This window comes from Cyclopterus lumpus, chromosome 9, assembly GCF_009769545.1.
Source record: "Cyclopterus lumpus isolate fCycLum1 chromosome 9, fCycLum1.pri, whole genome shotgun sequence".
Lineage (NCBI taxonomy): Eukaryota > Metazoa > Chordata > Actinopteri > Perciformes > Cyclopteridae > Cyclopterus > Cyclopterus lumpus.
This window is the reverse complement of record NC_046974.1, coordinates 6,925,612-6,948,604: the sequence shown is the minus strand read 5'-3', so window position 1 is coordinate 6,948,604 and position 22,993 is coordinate 6,925,612. Positions and strand designations below refer to the sequence as shown.

General features: G+C 39.9%; 2 protein-coding genes across 5 annotated transcripts; one reads left to right on the top strand and one right to left on the bottom strand.

The window, feature by feature from the left end:
* Nucleotides 1–69: 69 nt before the first annotated feature.
* On the bottom strand, nucleotides 70–4,831 carry LOC117737002 (flavin reductase (NADPH)-like). Of its 4 annotated transcripts, none has more exons than XM_034542706.1 (5): nucleotides 4,667–4,831; nucleotides 3,245–3,388; nucleotides 2,075–2,276; nucleotides 1,293–1,457; nucleotides 70–1,109 (listed from the first exon to the last, which is right to left on the bottom strand). In XM_034542706.1, the coding sequence occupies exons 1-5, from the start codon at nucleotides 4,673–4,675 to the stop codon at nucleotides 952–954; spliced, it is 678 nt and encodes a 225-aa protein (XP_034398597.1). In that variant the 5' UTR covers nucleotides 4,676–4,831; the 3' UTR covers nucleotides 70–951. The 4 variants fall into 4 exon arrangements, with proteins under 4 accessions (XP_034398597.1, XP_034398598.1, XP_034398599.1 ...); XM_034542707.1 differs by having other exon boundaries at nucleotides 4,382–4,670; XM_034542708.1 differs by having other exon boundaries at nucleotides 3,245–3,386; nucleotides 4,483–4,670.
* Nucleotides 4,832–5,298: 467 nt separating this feature from the next.
* On the top strand, nucleotides 5,299–16,205 carry LOC117736416 (serine/threonine-protein phosphatase with EF-hands 2). The gene is made up of 18 exons (XM_034541739.1): nucleotides 5,299–5,414; nucleotides 5,715–5,854; nucleotides 6,729–6,788; nucleotides 7,977–8,104; nucleotides 8,208–8,262; nucleotides 8,356–8,531; nucleotides 9,104–9,218; nucleotides 9,566–9,612; nucleotides 10,085–10,251; nucleotides 10,343–10,379; nucleotides 11,163–11,312; nucleotides 11,426–11,749; nucleotides 12,998–13,183; nucleotides 13,262–13,404; nucleotides 14,065–14,171; nucleotides 15,052–15,218; nucleotides 15,378–15,465; nucleotides 15,897–16,205. Exons 3-18 carry the CDS (start codon nucleotides 6,737–6,739, stop codon nucleotides 16,148–16,150), a joined length of 2,196 nt encoding a protein of 731 aa, XP_034397630.1. The 5' UTR covers nucleotides 5,299–5,414; nucleotides 5,715–5,854; nucleotides 6,729–6,736; the 3' UTR covers nucleotides 16,151–16,205.
* Nucleotides 16,206–22,993: the final 6,788 nt, after the last annotated feature.

Here is a 22,993-nt window from a genome sequence, read left to right as displayed (position 1 = left end):
AGAACTGATACGGTACATATTTGGCTATAAAATACTTGTGTGAATACATGGTACAACAGTAGCTGTAATTAAAGAGCACATTGTGCACGTGCTGTTGGTATAACACTGCCCTCGTGTGGATGAAATCATGTACTTCCACGAGTGTAAGTGCCCTGAGCAACTAATTGGTTATCACTGATGATAATTCAATGGTATAAAACAAGAATATGTTGAACAAGACTAAATAAACATATATTAATCGGACATGTTAGGCTGTTTAAGGCATATACACAGTTATATCCAGTAGTAAACTACAAAGGCATAAAGTGGACTTTTAGTTAAAGGGCCGGTTGAACCGAATGGTGGAATCTAACCATGAAGATAGCTTTTGCTATTTGGGCTGATTCTGCATAATTAACTGGTTCTTCTCAAAGTTCCAGTGAAAACTGTGTGTGGGATTATCTAGAGTAATGGAAACATAATGTATATTGAGTCATAATTTATTGTTTGATCATTCATGCACAACATTGACATTTTATCACCATATGAAGTTGTTTTGGGGAACGTGTTCGCAACGGTTCCTTATTTACACATCGAGTAGATACAGAGCAACATTGGCATTTATTTGGAGTTGTATTTCTGGTTTTAATGATGAAGTCCAATATTTATTCTCCTTTTAACCAACTCTGCCTGTCTGCTTTTTGGTCAGGTAGTGTACAGTGGATTTATCAGAGCTACGTCCTGGAAAACAGCGACCGGCTGCTCCTGGAACAAGTCAGACAAGAGTCGCGAGAGGTGAATAAAAACAGTCAAATTGTGGACTGTAAATTCAAAAACAAAACTTCAATTTACCTCTGTTGCATTGGGCATCTCAAAGGCTAGATATCACCAGATATGCGTCAGTAAATATATATTTGTTTGTAATGTGGGTGAACTGACTGTTGATTAATGCCAGCGTTGGCTTCTTCTTCCTCATTTGGTAGCGATGGCGACTCCCTTCTTGACCCAGGCGTTGCTGTTGAGGAGAGAGAGCATGAAGCGAGCCACGTCTCCTCTTCCCACTGCGCTGCCTGCAGGGTAACCCCTGCTGTCGGGCACAAAGTATCCCTCATGGGTCAGAATCTCTTGAGCTGTAGATGACACAAAGATGGAAGAACTGGGAGTCAGAGGGCGTTATGACAACAGCGTTGCTAAACCTTCAGGTAGTGAAATGTAGGGGGGATACACGCTAAAAGCCTCGAGGAATAGCGTTAACAAAATAAAAACTTGCCATTCACGTAAACATTGCATTCAAGCTTGCAACTCTGGCTTACCTGAGGCCGACAGGTTCTTAAGACCAGGTGGACGAACCACAGTCCAGGTTATGTCCTCGGTCTTGTGCAGAAACTGCTCCATCTCATGCATGTTGGTGAGAACTCTCCGGATCATCGGCAGCAGCAGGAAGCGGATGAGATAAGGCGACTGCACTCCGGACGCGGCTAACAACAAAAGAGACAAATACTCCCCTTTAAATCTCTCACATTTCATTAAAAATGTGCACGTAAATACCTTTTCATTCTGATGAGAGTCTATAAGAACTCAAATTTGACTGAATTATAAATTGGTGCATTTAACTACTGTAAATAGAGGTAAGAGCAAATCCCGACTTGTATCCCATAACTATGAGACATTATGTTATAAATTCAAAAGGCTTTAATTGTAGCATTTTAAGCTACAAATTCAGAATAAGTATGTATTAAAATTGTCGAAGTATATTCTGCTCTTCCAATGAAAACCAACCATACGTTTGATCATATTCTGAGCAATAAAATAGGGAAGAGCTCTTTAAAGAAAATGAGTTGATATAAAAGTCTGTAATAAAAAGCCTCAATACACCACAGTGAAATGCAGCGGTATGCCACACAGTCACAAACTACTTGGATAAGTAGCTATAAATTTGATTGAAAGCCACGTACTCACGCTCAACATCCGAAAGTTGTGGTAAACTATTTCAAGAAGGTTAAAACAGAAGTCCAGCGAGAGTCGATTGCCGTACATCAAACACAAAACAATCAATCAGGTGACTTTTTTTTTCGGCATCATCGTGTGCACTTACGCTCGGTGTACCAGGAGGTCATGGTGATGATCCGGTTGACCCGGGCCTCTCGCATGGCGCCGATCACGCTCCTCATGGACAGGCTGTAGCCCGTCACCGCCGAGAAGAAGGAGGTCTGGAAGCCGAGGCAGGACAGGATCACATCCTGTCCTCTGAAGTGAGCCTTCAGACTGTCTGCTGAGAAAATATCAGCTTCCACCACCTGGAAGCAGCAGACGGGGACACACACACACACACACACACACACACACACGAATAATCAATTCAATTGATTCAATAATCAATTGAGCTATTAACATGAAGAATGAATGGCTAGTCTGTCTTTCAAAACTTTCCCACTTCAGCCCCAAGCCCATTAGTTTCTCTAGATGACTAAGCCAAAGCCTCCAAGTGTTTCCCAAACTTAAATCTTAATTGACCACAGCTCTGCAACATTAAATAATAACTAAAAAGGGATTTCCCATTTCCCCTATTAATAACACAACCATGCTGGCGAATTTATTGGAAGTTATGTCTTCTATTGTGTAAATGTGGCCCATTTTATATGTATTCTCAAGAAAGGTGTCTGTTTTTCCATTTAGATTATTTCTAGAGTGTCAAAGAGCACTAGTATGTTATTTTTTACTTGCTTTTCTACAAATGCCTGTTGCCTCGTGTTGTGATCAACATCAAATGATTGTGTTGTTTTCAGTTAACGTTACTCAAACAGGAGTAAATAGTGTATTTATTGGTTATAATTATTTTCAGCTGCAGATGAATACACATGTTGAGCTGCAGTGAGGATTTACAGAAGCAGGATGGTGTAAGTTAGATTGACTCAAAACACTGAGTCACCCAACGTAGCTGTTTTGATTAGACAATGATTTTGATTTATCAGGTGATACTTGGATATTTATGGGATGTGCGGACAAGAAGAAAAACATAGATTAACACCTGATGTATTTGTGCAGTGTTGCATTTAAGCCCACCCTGTTCTCTGCATGGCTGTGTCACAGCCAGATGTTAAACCTGCAAGAACATGCACGAGTGGCTTCTGATCAGAAACATTTGTCGTACCTTTTACAACCATCATTGGGACACGAATGAAACATTTACCATGCGATGTCACGCCGACTGAACTTTGAACAGCAGCATAACCGGACGGCTGACTCGAAGCGAGTGTCAAATTACCTTGAGATTATCATGATGCACTCCGAGTTTTCCCGGGTTCCTGACGATGGCGGTGACCGTGTGGCCCTGCTGCAGTGCCTGGTTGACCAGATACTGTCCAGTCTGCCCAGTGGCTCCCAGTACAGCGATCTTCATCCTCAGCCTCTGACACACACACACACACACACACACACACAGATCTCAGTCCGGGCTGAAGCTTATCAACGGACAATGTATAGCAGGCTCTGATCGCTGAAAATAACTGCAGCCAAGTTCCCTCCCAGTTTTACAACTCCCAAGTGTATAAAAACGATTATTACGCTGCAATAAAGAAGCTCTATCTGAGGTATTAAGGTTTGTCATCTGATGTATTTTGTGCTTAAAATTAATTCATTTTACACAGAGGTCATCTTTCTATATTAGTCACTGATGCGTATCTAAAGAGGATACATCATGGACACCTATTATTATCCTTTTTTTCCTTAATACAATGACAATTTGTACCTGCAATCAATCAGAGAATGACAAACGAGATTTGAATACGAGTACAAATGTTACACAGGAATCAAAACAAATATGTTTCTATATGTAGACGTTGATGTCTCGGCTCCGTTTGACGAGGCAAGAAGAACAAACACTGGGTGTCTTTGTTGAATCCCAAATGGGACACATGTATGCAGCCGTTGAGAGGATGACGAGATTGGTGGTCAGATGTTCTTTGAAGATATTAACCAGATAGAGCTGACATAATCTAGTTCATAACAGTAGCTGCTATGTTCAAGCTACTGCTATGTTCAAGGTTCACTTGAATGACGACATCAGGCTGCAGGTGACGTCAACACAGTGTAGCAGTCAAGTAGCATGAAATAAAAGGAAAACTGGGATACTGTTATAAAATAAAACAGTATCCCAGTATATATATATATAAATACACACACATACATATATATATATATATATATATATATATATATATATATACACACACACACACACACACATATATACACATATATATATACACACACACACATATTTATATATATATATATATATATATATATATATATATATATATATATATATACATATAGATATATATATATATATATACACATATATATACACACACATATATATATATATACACACACTCACATTTATAACATTGTAGCCTTCATAAACGCATTATTAAGTGGGTCGTTAACCTAATAAACTGGAAACTGTTAAATGACTAACCGCCACCCCACGTGACTCACAGTAATGTAACCAGGGCGACTCAAATACTTTATTGACGTTATCCAACGAGGTGAGCAACATGCGTTGTTTCCACTCCTCAAAAATATGACAGTTTGAGGTTAATTGGTATTCGAGAGGGCAGCGCGTGGTGGTTTAGAGGCGCGAGCTGAACGAACAAAACAACCCGCACGCTAACTAACTCACCTCCGCCATTACGTCACACGTTGCGTTCACGTCCAGCGAGGGAGGCGTTCAAGACCGGCGTGTTTACGTGTGCGTTCCGGTATGTTTGTGAAGAAAAGGTTTGGAGAAGTTATGCGTTTAAAATAAAAAAATATTTTAAACGGATGGAAACGCAGGGTGACATTATGTCATCATTTCAAGTCAAAGTTGAAGCGACTGAGAAACAGTATCCGCCCCCAAAAAAGTATATTTTAACGTGAAATTAGCATGTATGCTGTCAGAAATATGCTAATCAGTGACAATTGATTCGTACATTATTTAGAAATAGCCCAAATTTGCTGTGTTTTCAGCACCTGAAAGCTAAAATAATGTTTGCTTGCCCAAATGTATTTTTGTGTGTGTCTCTTTTCAGACTGAATTAATAAGACATGAAGACCAAACTTTGAACTGGTAAAGTGTAAAGTACAAATGACAACTTACAACATCACCCCCATGTAATTTAAAACACATGGCATACAAATATTGAACTATTGAATGTAAAACACAAAATATTATAATAAAACATTAGAGAGGTAAAAAAGAAATAACTGACGACAGTAATGCAAAAAGACACTCACAAATAAGTTAAAGATAATACTGACATAAAGGATAAAGGGCAGAGTAACTATTCGTTGGGGAGGGCTTGTGCTTTTCTTCCAGCCTGCCGTGAACAGACTTCTAAAAGCAGACCATGTCAACACGGAGATGTCCTCATTCGGTTCGTCGTTAGGTAACATGTCAACACAAACACACCTGACCACACACACGCTCACAAATTCCTGTAATCAAAAACAGACGCAGGGCCTGTCACCTAGGTTTCCCTTTGCACTTTGCCATCTTCCTATAAAAAAACCAGCAGAGTCGCATCAAGTCATTAGCTCAAGTAATCCACTTGTGGCTCAGTGCTTTGACTACGCGTTCACACCGAGCGACAAGAGACTAAACCAGCTCATACTTCACTCATGGGGCCTCTGTGGTGACTAACTGGGTGCTGCTGTCATTTTTCCACGGACGGTACGGGGATGACCAGTCTGACTTGACATCCTGCAGTTCTTGACCTGATCCCGGTGGACCGGTGGAGGATGAAACAAAACAAATGGCTGTTTAAATACTCATTAAAACTGAGAGCCAAACCACGAGGCAGCTGGTGACTGGATAGAGGAGGACCACGTAAGTAAATATTGATTTAAAGACCTCATGGTAGAGTAACCTTTTTAGATTTCTAGATGCATTCACCTAAACCCCAAATGAGCAGATAGAGACAGAAAATCGTATTAGACTCAGTTTTCCAATCTTTATTAGGTTAAATACAACCTGAAACATGCTCCAGATCTGGTTCAAGTACTTGCATAGTGATGTATTTTAGTACACTAAAAGGTTTGCCTTGTACAGTTCTGTCTTTGACCTGCTGTTAAATATCTTTAATTGTGACGAAAGCCCCCCATCTGTTCCTTTAAGTAGCAATTAACTTACTTCAAACACAATTCAATGCGATATATCATGTTCGGATTTAAACAATCAATGTTTTATTGGGTTTCGTATATTGTAAACAATAATTTCGGCTTCATTTGTTTCCCTGAAACAGATGGACATTTAAAAAATATTTAATTTGTCCATTTCATTAACAATAACTTTAATGAATAGGATATTCCTAGCTTTCTCAGTTTCATAGTTTGCTGGGTTTAAGCCTTCGTAGAATTCAGATAAAAGCAGTCCTGTGCTGCAGGATTGAGGCCAATCACAGAGATGAGGAGTGAACCAGCAGATAACGAGATTAAAAGGTCAAAACGTTCTCCAGCTTCAGCTGACAAGCCACGCTCAACTTTCCGCTCTGTGAATGAATGGGTTTCTCAGAGGCCAAAAGACAGCAGTTATTTTAGGATGTGTGAGTGGAGTCTGAAAATCGTATACGTATAATCACATTTGTGACGCCAAAAAGTCACATATCCCTTTTATAGAGAGCAGTAATGGATTCATTGTGTTGTACTTAAATATGACTGTTAATACTTACTTGTATCTGATGATTGTTTGGTGCCCTGAACAGGAACAGTCATGGGATGTGGCGTCTCAAAGTCCAACCAGTTCCACAAAAGCTCTGGCAAAGGTAACCATGATCCTTGACTCACACACCTGTTTAGAAACACTTCTCAGATGTGTGTGTGGTATTAATGCATCTTTATTTATTTTCGCCTTTCTGCTCTGCGGCATGCAGCCGTCACAAGTAAGCCACGCCCGTCTTACCTTGTTGTGACGTTGGGGTTTGCCAGATGTTGAATGTGTGTTCGAACCAGACATCTGGTTCAGAGCAGGTGGAGGAAAAACATAACTGAAGCATTTTAAAGACTGTTCTGGATATTTTACTCAAGTAGACCTGAAGAAAAAATCTACTACAATCACTGGCACTTTTTGTGAAAGAGAAAGATCTTGCAATGTCTCCCAACGTTTACAGAAACGGACTGTAAAACTACATTCATTTACTTGAAAAAGAAGTGTGAAAAACAAACATGCATGTCAAAAATGAGACAATGACAATGCAGGCAACAGGAACCAAATAATCTTCATGTATGTCGGGGAGAAGGGAAGTGAGGTGATGGGCAAAGGAGGGAAAGGCAGAACAGGAACCGAGGAGGAAATACACAGAAACAGAAAATAACTCTATAGTCGGAGTACATTTGGTTCAATGTCTCTGAAAATGGTCAACTCTCCAGTTGCTGATATTTTATGAATGCACAATATTTGTTCTTTTTGTGATGGAGGTAAATTCAAATAGTTGTATAATGTTCTTTTACGTAAAGTCATATTTATGTTGACAATAACCGAGATAAACTAATACATTAATATATAAGTACACCGCTGACAGTCATAAGGGTGTTAATGTTAAGATGTGTTTCCTTGTTTTGAATATCACAATATTATGAATATTTTGTCAATGTTGACATGTTATGGCATATATGGGTGTTAATGTTAAGATGTGTTTCCTTGTTTTGAATATCACAATATTATGAATATTTTGTCAATGTTGACATGTTATGGCATATATGGCAAATGGAGTCAATATTATTAAAAAAAACAACATCAAAATGATGTTCAAAATATCAGAAGAAAATGTCTCATTTAAAAAGAAAAAAACTTGTCGACAACATTTTGACAAATGATGGCATTATGTGATCGTGTCATTTCAGTACGAATTCCACGGAAATCTATGAAATTATTAAATTTTAATGTTAATTTGATCTAATCTGCTTCAATGCAGCATTTGCTATCGTCTGATCCTCTGTTGTCTTTGCTCCAGCGATTAGGTCTGCCATCCTGATCCAGCGATGGTACCGTCAGTACGTCGCCCGCACAGAGATGAGACGGAGATACACCTGGCACATCTTCCAGTCCATCGAATACTCTGGAGAACAGGCTCAGATAAAGGTGGGAAACCACCAAGAGGCCCTCCAGTCAGGGTTCTGCATGTCTGCTTTAAAGTAACAATAACAACAAATAACATTGACTTTCACGCCTCCTCCCCGTGCAGCTTTACAACTTCCTCGGCTACCTCATGGACAACTTCACACCCGCAAGCAATGAACGTAAGATTGTACATCTCCACCGGCAGACTGTCTCGCTCAAGAACCTCCTGAATCTGCAGGTCTGAGCCGTCGTCTGGTCCTCTCCTTTCGCAGGGAACTTGATCTCGCACATCTTCAGAGAGAACGAGGTGTGTCGCGACGCAGAGTGGGAGAGGTACTTCTGCTACAAGAACATCGAGGTGCCGGAGATCTACTCGGGACCTCACCTCACCTTCCCTCTGACCGTGGAGCAGGCGGTCGGGCTGGTGGAGGCCTTCAGGAACAAGAAGGTAGGTGCACACTCCAGCCCAGCCTCTCAAAGCTGATGGTGTTGTATCGCTGCACGAGGCAGATGCTCCTTTCTGTTATTCACTCGACAGACAGGAATAAACATCATTAAAATGCTGATATATTACTTACATATGACAAAAACACAAAGGCAGATATATAAAGAAAAAATAATTAGCCCCACAGATAATATTTTTTTTGATTACTCCACTCAGACAGTTGATATTTGCATGGGGGATGAAGGAAGGCTCAGGTCCATATCAACACATATAATGTGCCTTAATATGTACTGTATAGAGGAAATACTTATGCACATGATGAAACATACCACTACAGTCATGTTCATGAGCTTAAGAATGATTTCATTTTCTTTCTTCCTTATGTATTTTGTCGTTGAGTATTTTGAAATTAAACAAACTTTAAATAAAATGCATCATTAGTTTATTGTTGTTTTTTCGGATCAAGTTACGTGCAAACGATAAGGACAAAAAGCATGTATGCAACACAAAGTTACGGCACGACGACCTGCTCTCGTGTCTGAAGGCGTCGTGCTGATGAGTTTCTCTCCCAGCAGCAGCTGCACTCGCGCTACGTCCTCCAGCTGCTGCTCGAGACGTGGAAACAGCTCCGGATGTTGCCAAATATCAACCGCATCTCCACCTGCCACAGCAAAGAAATCACTATTTGTGGTGAGCGAATGAGTTTGTTGATTTCGATCGATTTGATCATTTTAAATTGTGAATATTTTCTTCTTTTTTTTCTTCTTTTTTTTAAAAAATCTCCTCTTATTGTAAACCGAATCTCTGATTCTTTTAGACTGTTCGTTGGATAACACACTTATATGTAAAATTGTGCTCTGGTAGATTGTTAGTTATCTTTAATTTATAAACTACTTTTTTAAAAAACATTTACATAATATCTGATATTTTATAATAAAGAAATTTAAAAAATATTTTTCTCACAATATTCTTGCACCTTCTGACTTTGTTTCTGTTTGTTGTTATTAATTAATTTACACATGTCTTTTTTATTACAGGTGATTTGCACGGACAACTTGATGACCTGCTGCTGATTTTCTACAAGGTCTAGACTTCATCTTAAAATATCACAGATGTTGAAATAACTGAATGTGTGTTTTATTTTACAAGCTTATGAACATTTAATTATTCATTTTAAAGCTGCTTCTATATAAAGACATGTTTAATGGAATGGTTTAAATGCTCTGATGTTATTATTATTATCAAATTACTCTACTTAAGGGCCATGAAGTTAATTAGCACAATTCCTTACATTTGAGAAGCTCAAATCAAGAACTTATTTAATGCTGAAACAACTTGAACAATTAACCAATTAGCAAAATTGCTGCTGATTAAATATATGTTAATCTACTCATTAATAAATCCACCGATGTTTTCCTTCCTAAACTTTAGTTTTTGGTGAAAACGAAGATGTTTAGCTGCAAAATGCTGCATTTATTTTCTGCCGGATCTGTGCTTTCACTCTCGGTGCTGTCACCTCTAATTTGTTTAAATTGCTTTCCTTGTTTACATTACAGAATGACATGCCGTCCTTGGAGAAGCCCTACGTGTTTAACGGAGACTTCGTAGACCGAGGCAAAGATTCCATTGAGATCCTCCTCATCCTGTTTTCATTCCTGCTCGTCTACCCGAGTGAAGTCCACCTCAACAGAGGGAACCACGAGGACCATATAATCAACCTGAGGTAGAACTAAATCTAACTGGAGGGACAGTTAAGCTAAAAAAAAAAAAGGTACATTTCTAACCGATTTCTTGTGTTTCTCTGACTGATGTAGATACGGCTTCACAAAGGAGGTGTTGACTAAATACAAGGTGGGTTTATATCACCATAGAAACCATCAACTCACCTCTTTTCTTTGTGTTTACTGCTCGGTGTTAACGCCTCATCCCTGCTTATCAAACCAAGGAGCACAGCCAAAATGTGCCCTAATCCCTTCTATCTTTGGAACAGCACATTTAGATTGGTTCCAGTCACCTGTGCCTTCACATTCCCAGTAAAGCTTGATATAGCCCAGATACCCTCTCAGTGTTATACTGGTCACACATCTGACTGTGTTGGCTTTAGTTTGAATTCTTACTATCAGCAATAATTCGATTGAAATTTTGGTTTGTAAACATTCTTCAGACATCAAACTCTCAATCTGAAACAACATCTTTACACACAAGCGGCAACAACCACCAACACATAAAAAAATACTGGACAATGCAAAATAAGTGATTATTATCAACAAGAGAAGTTCCAATTTCCAAATTGGTGTGAAAAAGTAAAGATTGATTAAAGAAATTACAATTTTGAGGCCGAGTCTCTGGGTTGAAAGTCTGATATAATAGAATGTATGATTGTATAGTGTCTGGGTGTCTGTATTTGGCTAAACAGTTTATTATAGACTTATTATAGAAATGTATGCCATATGCATTTAGACAGCCAAAATGACCAACGCCATGAATATGCCTCGTGAGGCACAAGGTTTAAATTAATTAATCGACATATAGCACAAATGTATCCCAGAAAAAGAGTACAAACTTAAATATAAAATCTATATACAGTATATATCAAATACACTGTGACTTGAAGAAAGTGATCTTTGTCCTCAGATGCACGGCAAACGGATCCTGAAGCTGCTGCAGAAGATTTTCAGCTGGTTGCCGTTAGCGACGGTGATCGACCAGAAGGTGCTGGTACTCCACGGCGGGATCTCCGACACCACGGACCTCGGTGTCCTCGCCAGGGTGGACAGACACAACGTGAGCCGTCAAACGCAGACACGTTCATTTTAAATAAATGATTTAGAAAGTCCCTGACATCTCTGCTCTTCTCTTCTCTGTTGTTGTTGTTGTTGTTGTTGTTGTTTTAACAGTATGTTTCAGCGCTGAGGCCTCCAAAGAAGAGACACCAGAGCTCAGCCAGTCTGTCCGTTGACTCGGACATCGACGAGGACATCTGGTCCCCCAACAAGATGTTCCTGCGGCGGAAGTCGCTCACGTTTCTCAAAACCGTGCCTCGCGACAGCTTCCAGAACCGCTCGCTGCAGGACTTCTCGGACCGGATCCAAGTGAACCCGGCGGACGAGCTCTGCCAAAGGAGACCGTCCGTCTTCAACTTGGGAAACGCCGCGCCTGAAAAGGAGATGGCTGCGTCCGTGTCCTCCGAGTCCCTCAGTGTGATTGACGAGTGGAAACAGGTGATGGATGGGTCGGGGGGGGGGGGGGGGGGGGGGGAGGTGTTTGCTCACACACTCGCTCTATTCTTTTTTTCATTTGTTTACTAGAAGCCCGACTGATGCACGTTGTCTTTGCTTTAAGTTTGGGTTTTTTTCTCAGCTGCTCTTGGCATTTATCCTTTTTTTTTTGTGTGTGTATCCATTTAACTTCAATAGCGCACATGATACATTTTATTTGAAAAGTACTTTTAAGTCCCAGTGAAACGGAAGTTAGAGCACCTTCAGCGTCAGTACTGTGACGCATCGCCCGGTGAAACGGGATATTTGAGCGGTGAGGGATTTAAATCAAATCCTTTGCATTTGATTGGGCCGCTAAAAAGTTAGAATATAGCGCGATACGGAGATGACTGCAGCTCCACACTCAGTTCTTTTATTGCTTAATATAATGGAGGTCATGTTATTGGTTAAAATTCGCCGATACTAGCTTATGTAAACACACTTCACATTTTGTTTTACAGGAAGTAAAGATAATTGGATTTAAAAAAACGTGTTGCATATATTGAGAAATAGTTGCATACAATAAAATTAGATCAATTAGGCCATTAAAACTACTACTACATTATATACGATTACTCTTATTGCCCATTTCATACACTCAACACTTAAATAAAATACAAAAGTACAGCACATGTGAGTTATATTTATTTTGTGACGTTGTGGCCTTTGTGTCTCCGCTCTGCTCCAGTTCTGTGTCACAGTCTAATGAACTCCGTCAGTGATCAACACTCACCTGCTGTGTGTTGTTGCCAGCGTGGGCTTTAACGTGCTGTAATCCGCCGCGCCTTTAATCCTGCGACTAGTCACCATTTTAAGTACAGGCTGTAGAAGTCCATGGTCTCATTTGACTCTGGTGCTTAGTGCTTGTTCAGGTCCAAACCACTCTGAATGGGATGTATCTGAATTGTAACGTGATGAATTGTAAAGTACATATATTATAAGAAATATAATATATACTGTATGTGTATATATAATCAAAAGATGTTATTCTACAACTTTAAAAGTCTTTCTTTGTAGCACTTTAAGATTATAATTCAGAATTAGAGCTCACAGAAATATCTTTGCCATCGTAGATGTTCATATTTCCATTTTTGAGGACTTGTAAGGGCTTCAATCAATGTAGTTGAGTTCAATCCTTTTAATTTTGTGCACTCGAAAAAAATCCCAAAAGGTTTCAAATCCGTCCCTACTGTCTTCCTCGTACTTCTACAGATCCTGGACCTGCTGTGGAGCGACCCGATGAACCAGGACGGCTGCGTGCCCAACGAGGTGCGGGGCGGAGGCTGCTACTGGGGCCCCGATGTCACCGAGGACTTCCTTAACAGACACAACCTGCAACTCCTCATCCGCTCCCACGAGTGTAAACAGGAAGGTTACGAGTTCTGCCACAACCGTAAGGTGAGCTCGGACGCCGGCGGCCCACAGACGCTCCGACGTTTTCACTGAAACACTCAAGCTTCATTTCATCTCACCCAGGTCCTCACTCTGTTCTCCGCCTCCAATTACTACGATGTGGGAAGCAACAGGGGGGCCTACGTGAAGTTGGGTCCAGACCTTGTGCCTTATTTATTTCAATACCAGGCCAGCAGCATGATCAGAGAGCTCACCGTGAGGCAGAGGTACAGAACAACGACCAGAAACTATTCATCTCAACAGAATGAATCAGTCCACTGGGGCTGCAACTAGTTCATCTTTCGTGATTGATCAATTAATGTCAGAAAAAAAGTGTTTTTGTTTTCACAGAGCTGAAGGCAACATCTCCAATTGTTATGTTTAACAAACGGTTCAAAATGTACTATTATAGAAAATATGTTAAAGAAATGAGCAAATCCTGGCATACTGAAACCCCCCAATTAAAAGGAGTGTGACACTTTTGTAAATATGCTCATTTACTTTTTCTATCTAATGTCTGTCCATTAAGTATAAAGCCACGGCTAGCGGCTTAGCTGAGCTAAATATTGGAAACAGCTACCTTGGCTGTGTGCAAAGTTAAGACAATTAACCTCCAAGCAGCATTCAATCTCATTATTAAACACGTTATATCTTGTTTGTTTACCTGTGTTGTTTACCTTTGGACAGAGCCGGTCTTTGTGCTAAGCCGGGTGTGGCTTCATTGATTAACGTATACAGACTAGCAAAAGGTCACAACCAGAACTTTTAAATGAGAGAATAAATTCCCGGACACAAGGTCTCATAGCAAAGCTTTTAAAAATGTTATTGGTGTAAAATAACATCATTCTGTTTATCGCATGTTATATTTGTTGTTATCTCGTCTGCAGTGTCGGACGAACCGAGCGCTCAGCCCTCAAAGTCCTGCGGGAGCAGATGTTTGCGCACAAAACTGACCTCATCTGTGCCTTCAAAACGTTCGACAGCGACAACACAGGTGCGTAGTGTGACTATCAGGACCCAGTCCAGTCCTCAGAGGATCAGGTGTTGCCTTATTCTGTTACAGAGCTCTTTTGTGATCCCCCCCCCCCCCCCCCAGTAGTTCTCAAAGGAAGGGAGAAATGTGAGCTCCCAACTTTTAATCCCTATTCCGATTGTTTTAAACGTGGGAAAAGCAAAAGTCCATCCAGGAACATTTGACAGTTTCACAGAAACTGCTGTTGTTCATGAGTTTACTTTAATTCCACCAACACCCTGGCTTCTCAAATACATTTTAAAGTAATTAAGAAAGTATGTAATTTTCATGTAATTCAGCTCCTCACTTTTAGTTATTTTACAGCAGATTTACTTGCAATGGAAACTCAAGGGTCACTTACATGCTTTCAATTCCCTTTTGAAGCTCACAAAATAGTTTTCATCTGCGTCTCCAACAGCTGATAGAGTTGCTTGTCTGTGTAATTAATGTCTGTAATGAAAGGTGAAAGTCTTGAAGTTAAAATGAGATGTGATCGTCAAACAATCTTTTTTGTATGCTTTCTTTGGTGTAAACGGAAAAGATAATGAACCAAATATGTTAATCTTCTCACTGAGTGAAGGTTCATTTATTTATTTTTTAAAGACGATCTGAGTACCTCCGATGTCTGAGGTTGATTCTGTTGAAAAAAAACATCTGCGAATGATATCTGGCATTGTATAAAAATAGATATAACACATAATGGGAACACATTCACATTTTGATAAGCATCCCTTCAATTTGGTTACGGTTGAAAAAAAAACACTTCTTGCAAACACTATGGAGGACACGCAGTTTCTAAATGACCCCAAAGATTTGTTTTGGGGGACTGTTCACTGACGGGTGTCATGTCCGCCTGCGTCAGGTCTCGTGTGTCTGAGCGACTGGGCCTCCGCAGTGGAGAGCGTGATGCACCTCGATCTTCCCTGGAGGATGCTGCGCTATCAGCTGGTCCCCTGCAAGACCAACGGCGGCATGATCGACTACCACGAGTGGTTCGACGAGCTCGCCATCAAAGGACCCAACGCGGACGTGAGTTACCTGGCTGCAGACACGTGGTGGTCTCAGAAATTATAGTGATTTAAGGATATTGTATATGCATATGTTTTGCTGAATCCGACACACTAATCTAATGCAAAAACACTTGAATACAGTTTTAATATAAAAAGAAAGAACTCTGTTTTCTTGCAGCACATCGACCAGAGTCTGCTTGAGACTCTGTATCGTCACCGCTCCACCTTTGAGACCATCTTCAGAATCGTAGACGCCGACAACTCAGGTAAAACATTTAATTAATCACTGAAACTGTTTTTTTGTAGACATATATACACACACTCCTCATATGGTTTATACGCTGAGGGGAAAGAATGTGTCAAAATCAGTGTATTGACTCAGAGAGACAATCCAATGAGAGACAAGCTGCCTCGGTGGAGGTGTAAAGTGTGTCAGGGTTCTGTGAAGTGTCCAGATGGAGACGTTTACAGAGTTCAGCCTCTGTTAATCTGTAGCATGCCCTGAGGCCACATAAGGTTACGGCCATCCCAGTTAAAACAAGGATTAACCCACTGATCTACTGGCCACCCCATCCCCCACATCTAATCACACACACGTTTTCCTTTTCTCAGTATCCGCCTGTTTCTAAAATCTCTAATCTCTTCTTTTCTCCCCTGGATCTCTAAACTTGAACCTTCCTCCTCCTCCTCCTCCAAGGCTTCATCACCATCGAGGACTTCCGGCAGACCTGGATGCTGCTGAGCGTCTACCTAAAGATGGAAATCACAGACGACACCATCTCCGACCTGGTCGTCACCATCGACCGCAACCAGGACGGCAGCATCGACATCGACGAGTTCATGGAGGCCTTCCGACTCACGGACAAGAAGAGCCGGCTGGAGCGAGGACGCAGCATGTTCATGGGGACGGCCACGGACCTCACCAAGCTGGAGGGAGACCCCAACATTTGAGCAGAGAGAGGCTGAGGGACTGTAAAAACAGAGAGTGACCTCAGCTCAGATTCCAGCAGAGGGGAGGGGGAGTAGGGTGGGGTAGGGTAGGGTAGGGTAGGGGGGGGGGGGGAGATGAAGCCAACGCAAGCTGCTTCAATGACGCACTTTGAGACGTAGGATGCTGCTGAGCAACAGCCGTGTAGATCACAGAGGATTAGAGAGGGGATAGAGTTCAGGGTATTTGATGCAGTTTCATTCAATGAGAAAGTGTGTGTGTGTGTGTTTATTAAGTTAGAGTCGTTGCATATGCAAAATCCACAAATGCAGAAACAAGAAAGCATCATATGTAGGCGACATTATTATTATTATTATTATTATTATTAATAATAACATCAACAATCGATTTTTATGACCTCAAAATATATATATATATATATATATATATATATATATATATATATATATATATATATATATATATATATATCAATAGGTTCAGTACAGAGAAAGAGAGGGAGAGACATATTACATATTCAAGTAATACTGCAACAGTATCCGAAAGCCAGTTGTGAATTGCGGAAGTTGAATATTTTCCTGATCAATTAATCTGCCAATTATTTTCTAAATTAATCAATTTATCGTTTGGCCAATACAACATCAGAAAAATGCCCGGTGTCATTTATGAGATCCAAAGATGATGTCATGAAATGTCTTGCTTTGTCCAACCAGAAAACAAAAACCTAAACATTTGTTTGGATTTTTTACTTAAATAAATTACTCAAACAATTGATCTCCAATTTACTTATTAATTAACGAATAACAAAATAGGTGGAAATACCTTTCCTATAAAATTGTCCATAAAATATGGGAAAATGTTTTGTTAAACAAACAGATTTTGATAACAGGAAACAGTTAATGTACCATTTTTCCTTAAAAAAAATTAGGATTATTTTTCTGCGGATTCACTAATTGATTAATCCACAAATTCTTTCAGCAGCCTTGCATCTACATGTGACGTGCACTCCACTTAAAGACTGTGGAGAAACCAAGCATACATTACATGATATGATACAACGGGCAGTAATTGTGCAGCTCTTCATTTGCACTCATTCCATACAACTTAAATGTTGCTGGTGCCTTTGCAGGAGAAGCATTTGAACTTCTAAGAAGTTAAGTCTAACGCTGAAGATGTTTTTGTATCGGTGCCAACGAGTCACTGCGGTCCCTCCTCGTCTCCTGTGGGATTCGAACCCTCACCTTGTCCAGAACTGAGAACTCATGCTTTTACTTATTTGACTTTTAGGACGTGTGTCCTCCTCCAAATTGTTGCTTTCAAGTCGAGATGGGGATACTTTGATATTTTGAGGAGTGTTTGTTCTTCATTTTCTTGCCGAAGGATATGTTTGTTAAATATGACACTCGGGCCATGAGGGGAGGGGAGGGGGGGGGGGGGGGGGGGGGGGGGGGGGGGGGTTAGCTTAGCATAAAGACTGGAAACGGCTAGCCTGGCTCTGTCTGAAGGACAACACTAGATCCCACAACTGGCACCTCCAGAGCTCACTAATTTACACTTTGTTTTACTACGTTTAATCTGGACTAAAACTAATTCCAGAGATCGGGGTGATGGATTTATTTTCTTTGGACAGAGCCGTGCTAGCTGTAGCATCATATTCGATCAATCATTTTACTGAAGTATGGTCAAGAACGCAAATAATTACCCATTTTAAACTCTTTCTTCAATATATAAAGACATGATGTTTTAGTTTGTGTTTTTTTGTTAAATCTTAAGTTTCTATTGTTAGATAAAGTTCCCATATTGTTTAATATTAACAATAATAACAACAACCAAAACAGAGATGAAGAAGTCAGTGTGCATATGTGTAAAGCTTTGTTGTATTAACAATGTAAATGTTATTTTATGTGTGGGTGGGGGGGGAATGCCAACTATGTAAAACTTTTACTGTAAATAAATCTCAGTCAAATGTATAGCATCGTGTCTGTGTTTGAGGTATGTGATGTTTACGAATTACAATTTTTTTTAAAGTAGTATATTAGAGACATTGTAACTTTTTTAAGTATACCTAAGTTTGTCAGTAGGTAATGCTTTATTTTATTGGTCTACAATTTCTTTGGAGGTTGTCTGGAAATACGTAACTATGTAATTTCATATAGCTAAATATAACTTAATGATCTGAACATTAAAAATAATGTGTTGTTAGCTACATTCATATGCTTTTAATGTGTTGCTCCCTATCGACACACATGGTTGTGTTAAGGCCGCTTACAGTTAGCACCTATGTATTCATTATCTATTTATTTGACTATTTCCTAAATAATTTAAAAAACATACATATACTGGGATGCAATTTGATGTAGGGATTCTTTTTTTCAATTAACTTATCAATTCAAAGCGAATCAGCTCTACAATAAAAAGCTGTACTATTTAACAAAATATGACAAAACTGAGCCAATGGTCCATTTTAAACATAATTTGTATTGTCTTAAAATGAATGTCCCTCAAAATAAAGGCCACAAACTGAAATACACAAATGTGTTAACATATTTAAGTACAATTAAATCCTCTGATCTTATCATAAACTATCCTCCTGCATTTTTTTTTTGAATATCTCAGCTCATATCAAACTATGAACATGATCCTTTCTGGACAGTCAAAGTAGTTTTCAGCAACACCAGCAGGGGGCGCAGAAGATCTGTTAACCAGCAGACCAGTTAACCAGGGGACCAGTTTATCTGAGCTGGCACTGACTGTCAGAGTAATAAGTGCACAGGGTAATTTAAAACATAAAAAGTATTCACAAAAACTGGCCAAGAATATTATAAAGAGGGTTAACCGAGATTCCCGAAGTCACAAACTACACCACGGCGTTCAGCTGCAGCAGCAGTTAATATGAATTATTTGGGGTTTTAACAGCATTATCTCCCTCTAAAGCCTCTCTGGTCGGGATAGTAGTTTTCCTTTCAAATGATAATCTTTCAGGTGGGTGGATATTAAAACATGCCCGGCGCTGCCTGCAGTTTAAACAAGGTTAGATTAAATAGCATTTGCACACGTCATCGACGTTTACCTGGAGAGGAGAGTTTGTCCTAAAAGATTGACTTGTTTCCAGGCAGATTTGAGGAGTCAGTCAGCACATAATGAATGAATATTAATAAAAGCTGGAAACGGGGAAACCTGTTGTGGGGGTGGAGAGAGCATATTGCTCTTTAATACATTATATCTGGTTTATCTTATATTTTATGTTTTGCCAGCTTCTTTTTCTGCTGGTTTGCAGAGCATCCTCGTCCCACTCACAACTCACTGTGAAATGTGGAAGAGTTACATGTTGTACAAATTAAACAAAAAGGGGACATTAAGCATTAATTAGCGAGCTTCAAAGGTTTCTGTTAGGCTGGATTTCTGTTCTCAACTCTTGGCCTTCCTGTTTTTCCAGGATGCTAAACTCTTCCCTCTCATGCTTTTCACATCCAGCTACCACCACCCCCACCACCCTCAACAGAGACTCACATGATGGTGACAAGTGAGACAATGAAGAAGGCAGTTAGACCTTTTTTTTCCAGTGTATTTTAGGAGGAGGGGTGGGGGGGGGGGGGCATCTATTGTTGACTGCCTGCAGGTGGTCTCAGAGTTTTAAAGCTGCTGGAGCGTCGAGGGCCTTAACGGAGACATTTGAACGAAAGGTTCTCAAACTGTCCAGAAGCCCTCGCTGTGATAGATTCGGCCTCCGACACCTACTGAGCTATAATTTAACCCAAATAACTCAGGAAATACTAACACATTGTTTCCACTCAAACAACCATCAATTAGGAGAAACTATATGAACTCTGGACTATATGAACTATTTATGTAGTCAAAAGGCCGGCAGGGGGGAAGCTTCAAGTTTGACTGATCATCTGTTCTCACGGTTTGACATCGTCCCATACAGTATATATATATATATATATATATATAGAGAGAGAGAGAGAGAGAGAGAGAGAGAGAGAGAGCTGAAAAGATGTTGTGGAATGAGGAATTATGGAAAAAGGAATTATAATTGATTCAGGGTTTTTTCTAAAAATAAACATTCGAAAGAAAAGTCGAAAAAAAAACACATGCACTGTGAAACATATTCTGTATCTCCTTTAAACTCTTTACCACTCATTGTTCTTTCGAGTGATTACCTTCTTCTTTTTTGGGCCCCCGTGTGTCATTTCCTTTTCTCGTCTTTTGGTTTCCCTGGCAGCTTTATTTTGACATTTCAAAGTCAGACTCAGAGCTGATTTTGTTCTGCAAAGAAAATATGGTATTCGTGTGGGACGAGGACAGTTCGAAAGACGCCAAAGACAAAAAAAAATGAACCCAGAACGAGACATCACTTGCATGAGAATCAGCAGAGAAGAAGTGAACACTGAACACCTCGTGGAGAGACTGACGGAGAGAGTGCACGTGTGGTGCCGGAAGACCCTGAAACGATAATATCAAGGGCAGCAAACGATGCGAGTTCTCAAAAGAGTTCAGACGAGGAGAACGTAACTTCACCCTCCCGAGGCCACGAGTTTGACTACATCTGCAGCGCCACAATTGACACCCTGTTGGATTTATCTGTTACAGCTTGAGATGTATGACTGAAGCGTGCGGCCTCCTGTTCTCCCTAAAAAACCTGCCTGAGCTTGTTGCAGTTTTCACATGTGGGAGAAATGAGTCAATAATACTTAATAGGAGAAGGATTTTCACCTGAGTGTGTTGAATGTTTATGCATTAAAAGTGAGTAGAAGAAGTCCTTGCTCTCTAATCTCTGTGTGTTTGTCCAGTAAACAAGAACACACACTTTATCAAACAGCTTTGGCCTGAAGGGAATTTATTCCATAAAAACATGTCAAGACTGCTTTCAAAAATAAATACAGGGGCTTGTTATTCATGGTAGAAAATCTGGATTTCTTCCATGCAACCGAAAAACTAAATGTGACATCTTTTGAATAAATAACATTTTGAAATCAGCGGATCCACATTTTGGGAAAATATGCTCATTTGCTTTCGGATGATGTGGCTATCGTGAGCAGCTGGTTGGTTTAGCTTAGCATAAAGACTGTGAACAACGGCTAGCCTGGCTCCTCTAGTGCTCACTCATTTACAAACCAGTTTAGTTTAATCCGTACAAAAACTCAAGTGTGAATGCGTGACGTTGTGGTTTCATGGCCGGTTAAGTGCCAGACTATTTCTTGGATAGTTTACTTCTTTTATGCTACGCTAAGCTAAGATAAGCTAAAAGGCTGTAGCTTCATAGAGTGGCATCAATCTTTCCTTAAATCTTTAAATATCACTGGATCTAAAAAAACACTGGATTTGTAGCATTGACATATTGAAAATCTGAATTTATGTGTTGAATTTTATTTTCAAGTTCTTCCAAGTACGGTAATGTGTTTAGTTGCTTATAATGCACAGCAGCCTACATTCATCCGTCTCCTCTGGATTAGCAGTTATAGCTCCGCAGACCGATTCATATTTCTCTCCGGCAGTTAATCAAAAGAAAGCAGACGACTGTGTGAACTTTGCACTTGACGGCAACTTTTATTTATTTTTTTGCAAATACACTATAAATGTTTACAAAAGCACTGTAGAAACATCTGTGCAGTGTAAATTATCAAAACTAAAAATGGATATTACTTATTATTCATTTTGCACCTCACATGACAAGAAGGATTGTCATTTTCAGCAGCAAAACAAATTAGTATATCTCAAGAGGAAACGTCTGTTAGTGACTTCAGAACATCGAAATGGGGGGGATGCGGTTGTTACACCAAAGAGCAAAATGAAGGGAAAAAATCATAATAAAAGGGTGGTATGGCACTAGTGCTCATCCCCCGAAGGAGGGCTTCATTCATCTAGATGGGTTTACACAGCATCAACGCGTTACTTTACTCAGTCATCAAGATAATCAGCCTTCCTGTAAAAATCACTCCAGTTTTGACAGAAACGGTGCATCGGCTCCACAAACAAATTTACTCACAAGTTCTCAAACACCCAAATCTTAAACCATTCATGAACACTCTTACAGACATTTTTTTCATATATTTTTTTTTACAGGTCACAGACAGCTCCCAGTGCCACATACTGGTCCATCTTTTTACACTTTTTGTATTTTCAGTGTGGAAAATTGAAATGATCAATAATGAAATACTGAATAGAACCACAAAAAAAAAAAATCAAGCTACAGGAAGAAAAAAAAAAAAAAATCACAAATTCAAGGGAGAAAACAAAAAAAGATACATAAATATTGTGTGGGCCCCTTACAAATCAATTTATTTTTTACACAACTCTGTATTGCTTCATCTTACATAATACTGAGATCTGCTCACAAAGAGCCTTGATTACTTTTGTTTGCTCTTGTACTGGCTGACAAAGAAAAGCAATACCCATCAATCCAACTTGTGAAACGTCTTCTTTTTTTTTCCCCCCTCCTTTTTCTTGCCTTAATGTAAAAAGGCACATCGACAAATGTTAACGCTCACACACACACACACAACAGCGCTGCAAATACTTCACATAAGTGGTGGCAAAATCTTTAAAAAGAAAGAATTCGGCGGGCGGTGGTTTTGTTGTACAACAGTTATCAGAGGAGAGTCAACACGGCGCTGGGGCAGATCTATTGGGTTATCTTTGGTCAAGCAGGGGGGGGGGGGGGGCTCGACGGATTGGTTCAAAGGTCGGTGTAGTAGAAGTCAGACAGAGGGTGGCTCAGGTGCGTGTTTGAACAGACGCTGTACACGCGACTCTCGGAATTAAGGTCTCTAAGGTTCAAGTTATTAAAAAAGGTGGATAGCGATGGTTTGCACAAGGCGGTGGTTGCTTGCGTGCAGGTGGAA